The sequence below is a fragment of the Chenopodium album genome, chromosome 19 (genome assembly GCF_948465745.1).
Source record: "Chenopodium album chromosome 19, dcCheAlbu1.1, whole genome shotgun sequence".
In the NCBI taxonomy this organism is placed as follows: Eukaryota; Viridiplantae; Streptophyta; class Magnoliopsida; order Caryophyllales; family Amaranthaceae; genus Chenopodium; species Chenopodium album.
In genome coordinates this window covers 34,006,554-34,019,772 of record NC_137852.1, presented here as the reverse complement: position 1 = coordinate 34,019,772, position 13,219 = coordinate 34,006,554, and the positions used below count along the sequence as shown (strand labels likewise).

The following is a 13,219-nucleotide window of genomic DNA, read 5'->3' as shown; positions in this document are numbered from 1 at the left end:
TAAGGCGCGCCTCACACAATTGAGGCGCATTATATAAACAGTTAAAAAAATGGCAGAAATTTGCCTCAGGTGCGCCTCATGTGCGCCTCGGCGCTTTTGGTGTGCCTCGGGCACCTCTGTGCCTTATTAAAAAACGCACCTTATTAAAAAACGCCTCGCCAGGCCAAAAAATGCGCTTACCCCCTATTGCCGAGGCGCTTTTCAAAAACTGGATTACTCATATATTTTAAAACTGCTACCTAATGACTACAACCAGCCAATTAACAACTCTCTCAATCCTCACCCCTATAAATCTATGACCAACACCACCAATTCAACCCATGTTTTACTTTCATTACAGGAAAAATTCTCTACTGCCGAGTTCCAAAACCTCACTGATGCAAGTTCTTGGTTACTATTGTGACGACAAGTTTAACACAACTCATCATTGCCACTGATGGGTATGACTACTATCCACATTGAGGACAAGGTGAAAGTCAAGTGTAATGCAAGGAATCAATATTTAGGGTAAGGCATATTAGTCATAGTCTATTAGTACTAACTAACTTGGGGAATAAGCTAGAGGTTTGTTAGGTTGGATTTTCTGTGAATAGGCCTCATTAGGAGGAAAGATGACATGTTGAATATTGAGTGGTTTATTGTTGGACAGAGTGAGCATCTCAAAAGCTCATAAATAGAAGAGAATCCACCTCTCGTAAGTGGAATTATCATTCAATTTGCTTCTCATTTTAATACTATAATTAGGGGTGTACATAAGTTGAACCGGACCTGAAGCCCGACCTGATCCCAACCTGTTTGGACTGGACCGGAACCGGACCGATAAATTCAGGTTTGGTCCCGGTCTGTAGAAAACATGGATTCCGGTTTTCAGGTCCGGTCCGGGTTAAAACCGAGGGTTTCACGTCCGGGTTTCGAGCTCTATTTTAAAAGACTTCAGCATTCCCTTAATATCCTACTAAACCCTAAATGCAACACTCAAGCCGTCACTTCTAATTTCCATTGCCTTTCTCCTTTCTCTCTCTTTCTTAATTCTCAATCTCTCTCCACCCACCTAAACCGCCAAGGTTGCTGCCGCCGGGCTACACCACCGTCACCCACTGCGACGTCAAGCACTAGAGCCGTCTCTGCTGCACCGTCGACCCACCAGTCTAACACGCGACCAGCCCCACCTCTTCACACTCGGCCACCAAGGACACTACCCACTGCGGTCAATCGGGTCACCGTCCAAGGGTCCATTACGAGAGGTGAGAGCCACCATCTGTCCCGTAACTGATTCCAATTCTAGATTCTTCATTTTTTTTTTTTGATTTGTTCATTTTAATTAGAATTAAAGTTTAGGCTTATATGCTTAGTCTTCTTACTGTAAGTTTCAAATTAGATTTATAATTTAAATTTTATTCTCTTAATTTGGGTTCAAATTTTACTGAATTTTGATGGTAGATACTATAGTAATATTTACAAGTATTAAATGACTAATAGAATACATTGATATTTATTCAATTTGTGAATTTAGATTTTTTTTTTTTTTTTAACATTTTAAATCTATAAGGTGATTCGGGTCTATCCGGTCCAAAATCGGGATCGGACTTGATTGTTCAGGTTTGACTCGGAACTGGACCTGTCAAATCACGTCCGGTCTCCGGTCCTCAAAAAATCCTGATTCAGGTCCCGGTTCCAACAGGTCCAGTCCGGTTTTGGACCGGTGTACAGCCCTAACTATAATCATTAATTTTCTTCTTATTTTTTTCCATTGTTGTTGCTGAAAATTATGTCGATTCCTAGCAAATGGTTATGCAAGGAATCAATATTAATAGAAGGGCATGATAATCATAGTCTATTACTAGTGACTTGGGGAATAAGGTAGAGGTTTGTTAGGAGAGATTTTCTATAAATAGGCCTCATTAGGAGGGAAGAGGAGAGGTTGAATATTGAGTGGTTTATCATTAGGAGAGATTAAGCCTCTCGAAAGCTCAAACTAGGAGAGAATCTACCTCTTGAAAGTGGAATTATCATCCAATTCATTGTAATTCTCATTTTATCAATATAGTCATCATTTTCATTTTAATTTCTGTCATTGTTAGAGCGGTCAGTTCCTAGCAAATGGTATTAAAGCAGTACAATCCCCGTTGAAGTCAAGCTCCGGTGAATAGTGAGTTTGATGATGTGTTCTCATAACTAGAATTTAAGGCGAGAATTGATGAAATTACAGAGATTATGTGCAAGAACATAGAGAAGATTTTTGATAATGCATTTTCTCGGTTCCGACTAGAGTTAGGTCTGATTCGAGAAGGGCTAAAGGACGAAGAACGTCAAGTCAATGCTATAAGGAGCAGTCAGCTACCACTGAACTTTTATGTGGCGAAGGAGAAATTGCCACCACTGAATTCTCATGTGGCTAAGGAAAATTGCATCCCCGGAGGGGAGGAAGTTAAGTATGGTGTTGTAGGAGGAGGAGGGTGGTCCAAATCTGCTGGTGGAAATCATGGTAGTATCACCGACAACGGACTTGTTGGGTGGAGTTCACAGCAAATTTGAGAGTAGATTGGGAAATAAGCTCGATAGTGTATCATGTGGTTCGCTAGGAGGAGATTTTAAGAGGGTTGGTGCCAATGGTAGTGGGTTAGGCGGCAGTCTCGGTAAGCTGGCGAGAAGAGGTTGATTCTCTCTTAGTATGAGTTTTCGAGAGGCTCACTCTCTCTCAATGATAAGTCACTCAATATTGAACCTCTCCTCTTCCCTCCTAATGAGGCCTATTTATAGAAAATGTCTCCTAATAAACCTCTAGCTTATTCCGCAAGTCACTACTTGTAGGCGTCGCTCGAAGTGCGCCTACGTTAAAGCATAGTGGTGAATATGCTTGGAACTCATAGGAAGTGGGAATTGACATAACGATTAGGGACAAGGAAAGTAGGGAGCCGCCAACAAGTTTTTATGGAACTTGTAAACCGTTCACGGATCATTTAAGGCAACCACGAAAAGGGACAACGAAGGCAACAACGATTGACCCGTGAAGGTTACACCCCATTCATAATCCATGAGATTACTAACTCCATATGGTTCGGAACCACGAAAGGAGGATCGGGGATGATGGTACGAAGTGAGTCATGAAGTCACATTCGCCCGTATTGGCCTCTACTCGATTCTTATTGTGAAAAGTATTCCTGCGATCTCAAAGACATGCAAATAAAATATTCAATTTGCTCCAAACTATTATTATGCTAAATTGGTTGAATATTAATGCAACACATAATTCTAATTATTAATGATCACTTAATTAAACAACAAGATTAAAAAGGAACCTAAACCGGTTGTCCAAATTATCTTATTAGTCGTGATTTTCAATTACATATTCCCTTTAAACATGCAATATGGTGATCAATAAATAAAGAACAATAAACATTAATATTGGAAGCAATTCAACAATAATATCGTTAGTCAAATCAAATAAAAATAACCCTAATCATGATATTAGCAATAAGAAATAATAATAAGAGTAATTAAGTGATTAATTACTCACTTTCCGCATTTCCTTGAAATTGCTACATCATGAATAAACTGTTAGTAACTTCAATAAAAATAAATCAAATTGAAATTAAATTAAATTTAAAGGTTGAGTTGATTTGGTCCAAACCCTCAGTTAATTCTACCTTTCACGCCTTGGTTTAAGTTTAGAACTTCGGGTTAAGTATGGACTCCTTAGAGTGCTTAAGGGATATAAAATGAGAGAATAGGGTGGCTAGAATTTAGGCTAGAGCAAGAGAATGATTTTTGGTGAAGAAGAGAGGAAGAGAGAATGATTAGGTGATCAAGCTTGTTGATGATTGAAAAAGGGGAGATATGACCTCTATTTATAGGGAAAAAAGAGGGGGTCGAATCAAGAAAAGATAAGAATTCGAATCGGATAAAACTCTTGCGATAGACAGCAGTTTTTGCGGTTTTTGTTTTTATCATATCTTTTGATCCAGAAATCGGAATAAGATGAATAAGATGTCGTTGGAAAGCTCTTGAAGTCTACTTTCTAACCCAATTGGAATCAGATTAAAATATTTTGTAGAATAAAAGATATGGCCGAAATAGTGGGACGGTGTCAGTTTTGGATAGAGTTTCGTATTTCTTTTATATCTTTTTCGTTATAGCTCGGAATTAGTATTATAATATATCATTGGAAAGATAATTTCAAGAGCTATCCAACCATCTAAGAATCAGATAAAAACAGTGAGGAACGAAAATAATATCTGTCAATCTTTGTCTTTCAATTCGAATAGAATTATATCAATCAATCAATCAATCAATCAAAGCCTTAATCCCAAAAGTGGGGTCGGCTAACATGAACCAAATTTGATTATTCCGTGTAGTCATCAACATAAATCTTTCTCCTCCATCCCTTACGATCCAAAACTTCATCCTCACGTAAATCCATGCACTTCATATCCTTCCTCACTCCTTCCAACCAAGTCATCTTTGGTCTCCCTCTTCCTCGTTTAATCCCTCCATGGTCCCACTCTTCCACTCTTCGCACCGGTGCACCCTCGGGTCTCCGTCTTACATGTCCAAACCAACGCAGACGATTTTCCCTTAGTTTATCTACAATGCCCGCCACACCTACTTTCTTGCGAATAACCTCATTTCTGATTCTATCTCTTAAAGTGTTTCCACACATCCACCTTAACATGCGCATTTCCGTAACCTCCATCTTTTTAATATGCTCTTTCTTAGAAGCCCAACATTCTGTACCATAGAGCAACACTGGTCGTATGGCAGTCCTGTAGAATTTTCCCTTCAACTTTAAGGGAATGCTGCGGTCGCATAACACTCCCGTGGCCGCTCTCCATTTAAGCCACCCTGACTTAATCCTGTGGGTCACGTCTTGATCAATGTCACCATTCTTCTGGATGATCGACCCTAGGTACTTAAAACATTCACTCATGGTCAAATCCTTTCCATCCAAACTCACCACTTCATTGCGTGTCCCCCTCTGAGTGCCAAAACGACATACCAAATATTCAGTCTTACTCCGACTTAGCTTAAACCCTCTAGATTCCAACCTTTGCCTCCATTGCTCCAACTTGACATTAACCCCATCCTTAGTCTCATCCACCAAAACGATATCATCTGCGAACAGCATACACCATGGAACCTCATCTTGAATTGGTCTAGTTAATTCATCTAGAACCGTTGCAAAAAGAAAAGGGCTTAATGCAGACCCTTGATGCAATCCGATTGTAATAGGGAAATCTTTTGTCAACCCTCCGCATGTCCTCACATTTGTTGACACATCCCGATACATATCCTTAACTAGGTCTACATACCTTCGTGGGATACCTTTCTTCAAAAATAAAAGTTTTATTCTATTTCAAACTCTTTAATCTTATCTTTTCAAAAAGGATAATTAAGATATTTTAGAAACTTATAGAAGCTTCCAATTAATCCTAATTGGATTAGGAATGAGATTAAATCCTTTGGACCCTCCACATGATCATTGGGTCGTAGGTAAGGTGGGCTTAGGTTCGGTTTGGACTTAGTTTAGTATTTTGGCCATAACTTATTCGTTACAACTCGGATTTGGGCTTATAATATATCGTTGGAAAGCTCTTTTAAAGCCCTATCCAAATATTTAACAATTGGACCCAGATTATGGACCAAAATAAACTGGTCTAAACGTTTTTATAAAAAGGACACGAAATGAATGATTTTAAAGGACACGAAATGAATTATTATGGGTTTAAAGGCATGAAAAGAGGAAAATAAGTTATGGTTTGGGAAAATGGGCTAGGAATTGGGTTGGTTTATAAAATGTAATGAATGGAACATGGATTTAAGCACTCCAAAGATTAAATACTCAACCCGACCAATAATGGCGGTGAAAGGTTGTTCATCATCGGGTTTGGTTTTGGGGAGACATTTTTACGTGTCTACACTACTAATAGACTATAACTAACATGCCCTCTCTTTAATATTGATTCCTTGCACATAAACAATCTATACCTCCATTCACCAAATATATATGTAACTTGACTCATTCCCCATCCACATCCAAACGATGATTAATGTAAGGCAAGGTAGCATTTTTCTTCCTTGTCAATATCCGAATGATGATTGAAAGAAGGCACCTATGAGCATATTTCAAATCTAGATACAATCAAAGTGATGCAGAACCACAAAACTTTAATAAAGGGGACCATTTTTATAAATTACTGATGTGCATCTCACCGAGTATTTTAAAAGTCAGAATCATAAAAGAAAAATAGAAAGGTCATATGCAATTGTCTATGAAAAATGAAAATTAAAAGAAAGATAGATACGAGGATAAAATGTATGAATGGATTAATGTTCCTTTTAAAGCAAAGAAAACAATGTAAATGGTCTTTGCAAGTATTGAACACACCTCAAAACTAATTAAACCCCAAAGTACACAACTTTGCCAAGTTTAGCACCACATTTTATCTCAACAAATAATATATTTTATCACTTATGAGGGTGGCCATGGTTACTCTCAGCCACCCCCTGATTCCGCAAATGATAGGGTACGTAGGTAATTCATATGAGAGTTGAATATAGCTGGTCTTGGCAACATTTTCCATTATCTTTTCTTTATCTTCTCAATATTATGACATAAGAGTTTCTATTTTTGATTCTTTCCTTTACTTAATTTTGTTCAATACTTTGATGATTGATGAAAACATGCAATCTTTATTTGATTTTGGGAATTTTTTACTCATGCTTTATAACTAATTCATCACTATGGGCTACTTGGTATCTTTTGTTTTTACTTTATTGAGAGTGAAAAGTTGAGTCTTATAACCTACATAGCAGCTTTTGCATGAAAAGTTTCCACCTTGGTTGTAAAATTTGAATCTCCATAATACTTACATTCTGTCTCATTATGATCTCTCTACTTTATGTTTATATTCCTCTAGTCTAAATTGACCTTTGTGTCTGTGTACCTGTTTGAAGGAACCTCACTTTTCTTGTCATGTATTCCTCTTGTCATGTGTTCTCTACTCTTATGTGTTTCTATTTTAAATTGACCTTTGTGTCCATTTAAAGTTTTTTTTAGTTCATGTATTTCAAAGCTACTCTTTGTTTGATTCCATAATTTCTATGATAGGCTCCCATCAGCAATGTCAAAGAACTAAAGATTATACAAGGTGGAAATCCATTTTCTCTTGACTTCATTCCAGAGGTATGTATTTTCATTGTCGTTAAGAAATTTGATGGATGACATACTGTAATTAATTTTAATTATGCCCTGATGCAGTGGTATGACAGTGCTTCCTCACATTATCTTAGTAGTAATAAATAAATTAAAGAACTTACCTATTTTTTTTATTATAATTTATTATTATTATTATTATTATTATTATTATTATTATTATTATTATTATTATTATTATTATTATTATATATGTATATATATATATATATGTTTTTTTGTGACAGATTTCATATAATGAAAGGCATAAATTACAACCTATAAGAGCTAAACAAAACTACATTACAACCAAAAACATCAAACCACACGCATAACCAACTAAAGGAAGAACTTATGAACTGTAGCTGAGGCAAGACGCTTAACTCGTCCCATAAACATGACTTGCCATGACCACCATTGGAGGATAACTGAAGTGACTGAAAGCTCACATAATGCTGTGCTTTGTACCTGTTACTTGGGAGGCTGAAAAACTTACCAAATTCATACCGTGACCCTTGTTCTGCTACCTTTGCCGAAAAACTTGAAATGAACGATGATTGCGGGTTGATATTAGGGAAGGGAAGAGAAACTTGCAAAACCACAAATGCAAGTTCTTGAAAAAAGAAGTTGAGAGTTGACACAACCATAAGATGAATGCATCCTGTTGACGAAAACCTTGACTCCATTCCACTCCTAAGGTTCGGAAAGCATAGCAACTTCCTAGGAGTGTAGGACGAACCAAATAGAGTCGTTTTTTATGACTCTGACATGAGAAACTGCACACCGAAATCTGGTTCCTCTTCTTGCAACTTTAATAACAAAGAGAGCAAGACATTGGAGGACTTTGCTCACCCCAAACATTAAAGATGGGGAGCCTCCGTGTAGATTTAGATTAACAGTGATGACAGACAATGTCATCACAAAGACTAACAATGAAATGAAATTAACTGAAACGATTCCTAAATCACCCTGAACCAAGACACAACAGGAAACACAAATACACCTTTCCCCTCGATAAGACCCCTTTCTGGCAAACTCCACATACAGGGTAAACAAACCCCTGCACTAGCAACATAACCTCCTGGAAAACCACCAGAAGCACCATCAATCCAACAACCAAGAAGTTACTTAACCTTGCTACCCTTAAAACCAAGGGCAAAAATGACCAACCAGACTACAAACCCCACATCACTTCGACCTCCATAATTAGAGCTAGACCTGGCAATCCTGACCCAGCCCGATGACTCGATCCGAATGAACCGACCCATGACCCGAAATTGACCCAAAAACATTGACCCGAAAATGACCCGAAACCCGAAATTGACCCGACCCGACTCATACCCTACCTGAAATGGAGTTGACTCGATCCTACCCGACACTCAAACTGACTCGACCCGAAGTTGACCCAAATTGTTTGACCCGAACATACATGATACCCGAAATTGACCCGAACTAACCCAATACCTGAAATGACATGAACTAAAATTACTTTATAATTGAACTTAAAATATTTTGTACCAAAAATAACTCAAATTGTTCATCTTTAATCGTAGATAAGCTCATAAACTGAATTGGTAGTGTTGTTAAAACAATAACAAAATATATGCAACGTATAAAATTATTGATTTGACCTTGATTCACAAATGAAACAACACGAACAGATTTTGACCTCACCCAAATATGACCTGAACATACTTGACCCGAAATTGACCCGACCCGAAGATACCCGGCCTGAACTGGACCCGATTCCCGAACCAAAGTTGACCCGAAACCCGATCCATACCCGACCCGAATGTTAGCTGACCTGAAATGACCCTACCCGACCCAGGCGCGACCCAAATGACCCATTTGCCGGGTCTAATTAGAGCTACCATAAGAAATTCCAATTCAAGACAAAAACCCATAGCAAGAGAAGCACCCTTACAACCAAACATAAACTATCCGAAGAAAACATAAAGAAAACATGACAAACGAAGAGGAACAAAAGTAAAAGATACTAACTAAAGCAGAGGAAATACTCACAAAGTTACTTGCAAGACTACTAAGAGAAGATTACAAGAAAGATACCTCACCGCTACACTCAGAACCAACCACAACGATCCGTCGTCAAAAGCCAACGCAAGAAGAACCGCCTCACCTTTTAATTTTGAATTAAGGGAGGAAAACCCTAACCTTAAGTTCACCTTTACCTCCGGGAAAACAATTATCAAGATTCCTTTCGAAGGCGGTGTTAAGACTAGCCTTGGCTTCTTGTTTCATTGGTTAATTGAATAACACAGACGACAACCGGATCAAAATCAAGAAATTGACGGTTAACGACGATCTCCCTTGTCTACTTTATTGGGAACAACTAAAAGAAATTCTAAAAGGGGGAAAGCTATGCGAGAAACGGCTCGCCGGCGATCGGACTATGCGAGAAACGGCTCGCCGGCGATGGCAAGAGAAAAGCGCTGATCGCCGGCGAGCAAGGTGCTTGAGAAGGAAGCGGTGGAAGAGATAAGTTCTAGAGAGAGAATTTACTTACCTTGTGTTCTGATATGGGTGCTTTCATTGAGACCAATAGATTTTATGAACCAATTTGTCATAGGAGAGCAAGACTGAATGAATGTAATGATGGGCCTTTTGCAGCTTATAAAATCAAGTTGAGAGAACACACATAACCTGTCAACCAACTGAAGTGGTTTTCTTATGCTCTCCTTCGGCTTTTTGCCTTTTAGTGAGAAAAGCAAGCTTAAATGGTGGAAATAAGTTTGTATTTCTCTAGAGAAGTTTGAGGGTCTATAGGCCTATTTTTTACGCTTACATATACTTATAGCATCAGAAGTAGTTGGTTCCATGAGTTTAGTAAAAAAGGCTTTTTCCATGTGTTTGGCAAAGAGCATATACTATTGCTGAAATGAGAGGAACACCTGGCTGTAATCTTACCAAACTACTCCCTTGGGAAAGGAACTGGTAGTTGTTAATGGTGAACTGTATTATTTCTGGTTGTATATTTCGCCATCAATAACTAGATGCCTATTCTATGTGCTTTGCGTTAACATGCTTATTGCCAAACAAGGCCATATGGCTTTTTCAGGTTATATTGTTTAAGATCATTTAGTTATTATTTGACTTGTTTGACAAGAAAATCTTATATAGGAGATTATTGTAATTATACAAGAAAAATCAGCAGACTTTTGAACCCCATGCCTCAAACAATCTTTTTATCATGTAATTGGACAGGGGTTTCTATTAGTTTCCTTTATAATATGGGTCTTAGCTTTGATGATCAAACCCCACGATTGATGCCACTTTAGCATATATAATGACATGTCAAATAGTTACTAGGTGAATTAAAGTAGATTAAGAGATTTGTCGACCAAATGTGAGCCATAGCCTTTAACGTACTTTACCACAAAACTAGTTATGGTCATGATTATGAGGAATGCGGAGTTTCCTTATTATTTTTAGTGGTTATGATGTCATGAGTTCGATAATCAAGACTCAAGACCATTGTTATGCAATTGGCAAAATGATTGATAAGCATACACTTCAACTGTTTCCAAAGATAATTGTTAGTAAAAGGTTTTAAGTATAGTAAATTAGTAATTAATAATAAAGGTGTATGTGTAAAATACAACAGTTTTGTTTTTTTTTTTTTTCTTTATTAATTGGGATAAATAAAAGACTATTTTTCTAGTAACAGCATTATAAGCAGATTATGTTGGATGGATCACTGAGCAGACTATAGTGGATGATGATGTATGAATTTTCAAACCAGTTTTTTGTAAACTCGTAAAAGTTTGTCTTATAAAAGCCAGATTTTGATGTATGTGAACATTGTTATGGTTGAATGGTTCAAAGATGCTTATTGATGGAATACATCTTAAGTTTGAATGTAAGCTTCCCACAAAATTGCGTAAATTTGTTGACATTGGCTTAGATAGTAAAGTATTGGTAAATGAGTTCAGCATGAGGACAAGGTCTCCTCACTAATTAACTTAAACGAATTTACAAATATTTATGCTTAAGGTTTCTAAAGAAATGCTGATTTATTTGGCTAAATTTATACCTAACTTTCCCCTTCATTCTAATTATAAAAAAAATTCTCATAATACATATCAGTGTATATAGTAGGAATAGTAGCATCTTGTTTATTATGGTCTTACCTCACATGATTTTGTATCCTTTTGAAATTTTCGGAAATCTGTCTTTTGTTGAAAAATCTCTTTCCATAAAGTTAGATTGGAGCTCTCAGTATCTAGAGGCACTGTTGGTTGAAAGTCAACTTCATCTTTAAAATGTGGCTATTGATTGATTCATTAGCATAATTAATTTACCTTTCTTCTTTAGGTATTATATTGTGATCTCATTGATCTTTGTTGTTTATTGTAAATTCTATTATTATTCTCCTGGTTACTTATGATACGGAGGTCTTTAATTACATTGTGAAGCATTTTATGAGCTTATATTATGGATCATAAAGCTTTGTGCTTTTTCCTCACATGTTTATTGTTGATGGGGGCAACCTGATACTGATTTTGTCCTTTATGCAGGTGATTTGTCTACCCCTCTCTGTTATTATTACTACATTCAAGAAGGCCAATGTGAAGAGACCTCTTGAGGGCTTTGGCGTTCTTGTCCCATCTAATGAACAACATTATGGGCTGAAGACTCTTGGTAATTTTGTCATTTTCTTGTATAGCTAATCATATATTCGATTCTAATGTTAGTTTTTTAGAATCTCAGGTACTTTGTTTTCCTCTATGATGTTTCCTGATCGTGCTCCCTCTGATGTGTATCTATATACTACCTTTGTTGGAGGTAGCCGAAATAGAGAACTTGCAAAAGCTTCAAAGTATGAGGTTTATAATGTTTGTCATGTCTGTCTATTCTTTTACTGTTATTGCCACTTTTATATGACTGCCTTACTAATTTATTACATTTGATTTGTTGATTATAGGGATGAACTAAAGCAAATAGTTTCTTCTGACCTACAGCAGCTGTTGGGCACTGATGCTGAACCTAGTTTTGTGAAGTATTGATATCTTTCACACACCATTACATGATTTGTGCTTCTTATTTGTGACTAATCATTGAAATTTTAGACCTTATACTTGTTTGGCAACAGTCCCATGCATTCCCTCTTTATGGTCGCAATTATGACTCAGTTCTGAGAGCAATAGAGAAGTTGGAAAGTGATCTTCCTGGAGTTTTTTACGCAGGTAATCTGTCCTTTCTTGTTACTGTAAAGTCCTAGTATAGTTGGCTTGTCTATCAGGAGAATTGACTTGTTTCAGCAGAGTGAGTGTTTTCCAAGTTGTATTTCATGCAAGCTTGTGGCAGAGATAGAGTAGAATTTTTGTCAGCTGAAAGGGGAAATTATGTGTTTTTTATTGCTTGAAGTTCTGATTGTTTCTGATGATTTATAGTATGAAATATCAAAGTGAATGGGAAAGAGACAGCTAGAATTATCATCTTCTCTTATTATGGTAGTTCTACCTTCTATTATTATGAAAATTTAATAGTCTTGTAATTTATTTTCCCTGTGTTAATGTTTTAGGTAACCATAAAGATGGACTTTCTGTGGGAAAATCTATAGCTTCTGGATACAAAGCTGCAGAACATGTTATATCTTATCTTGACTCTAAATTAGATGCCAAGATGAAGACTCTGTAAGTCATTTTTATGTCATTTTTATAATCATATAGACTGACATAAAAAAATTACATTACTTCCGATTAAGTATACAAACTAGAATAATGTTTAACTTGTATCAGGATAGCTCTGCATTGTATTATCATGAAAATTTAATTATCTTGTTACTAATGTTTTAGGTAACTGTAAGGATGGATATTCATTGGGTAAATCTATAGCCTCTGGATACAAAGCTGTGGAACTTGCAATATCATATCTCAACTACGAAGTGCAAAGTGGGTCCCATTAACGGTTGATTGTAGGATAACGGCAAGTTCTATTAATACATAATTGTATTAGAAGGTTATAGTGTGTAAATTTCAAAAGGAGAGGACACAACTTGGAAAAATC

The 13,219-nt window shown here is 36.8% G+C and overlaps 1 protein-coding gene across 2 annotated transcripts in view; it reads left to right on the top strand.

The window, feature by feature from the left end:
- LOC145595205 (protoporphyrinogen oxidase 2-like) overlaps positions 1 to 12,846 on the top strand; it is a 24,563-nt gene extending 11,717 nt beyond the window's left edge. Inside the window, exons 13-18 of one of the 2 annotated variants that reach the window (XM_081651584.1) lie at positions 7,109 to 7,183; positions 11,728 to 11,851; positions 11,921 to 12,029; positions 12,135 to 12,209; positions 12,303 to 12,396; positions 12,735 to 12,846. In XM_081651584.1, coding sequence (XP_081507710.1) covers positions 7,109 to 7,183; positions 11,728 to 11,851; positions 11,921 to 12,029; positions 12,135 to 12,209; positions 12,303 to 12,348 — 429 coding nt within the window. In that variant the 3' untranslated portion in view covers positions 12,349 to 12,396; positions 12,735 to 12,846. Of the gene's footprint in view, positions 1 to 7,108; positions 7,184 to 11,727; positions 11,852 to 11,920; positions 12,030 to 12,134; positions 12,210 to 12,302; positions 12,397 to 12,734 lie in introns of those variants that run through there. The other variant, XR_014102922.1, reaches the window with a different exon arrangement.
- The last annotated feature ends 373 nt before the right edge of the window (positions 12,847 to 13,219 follow it).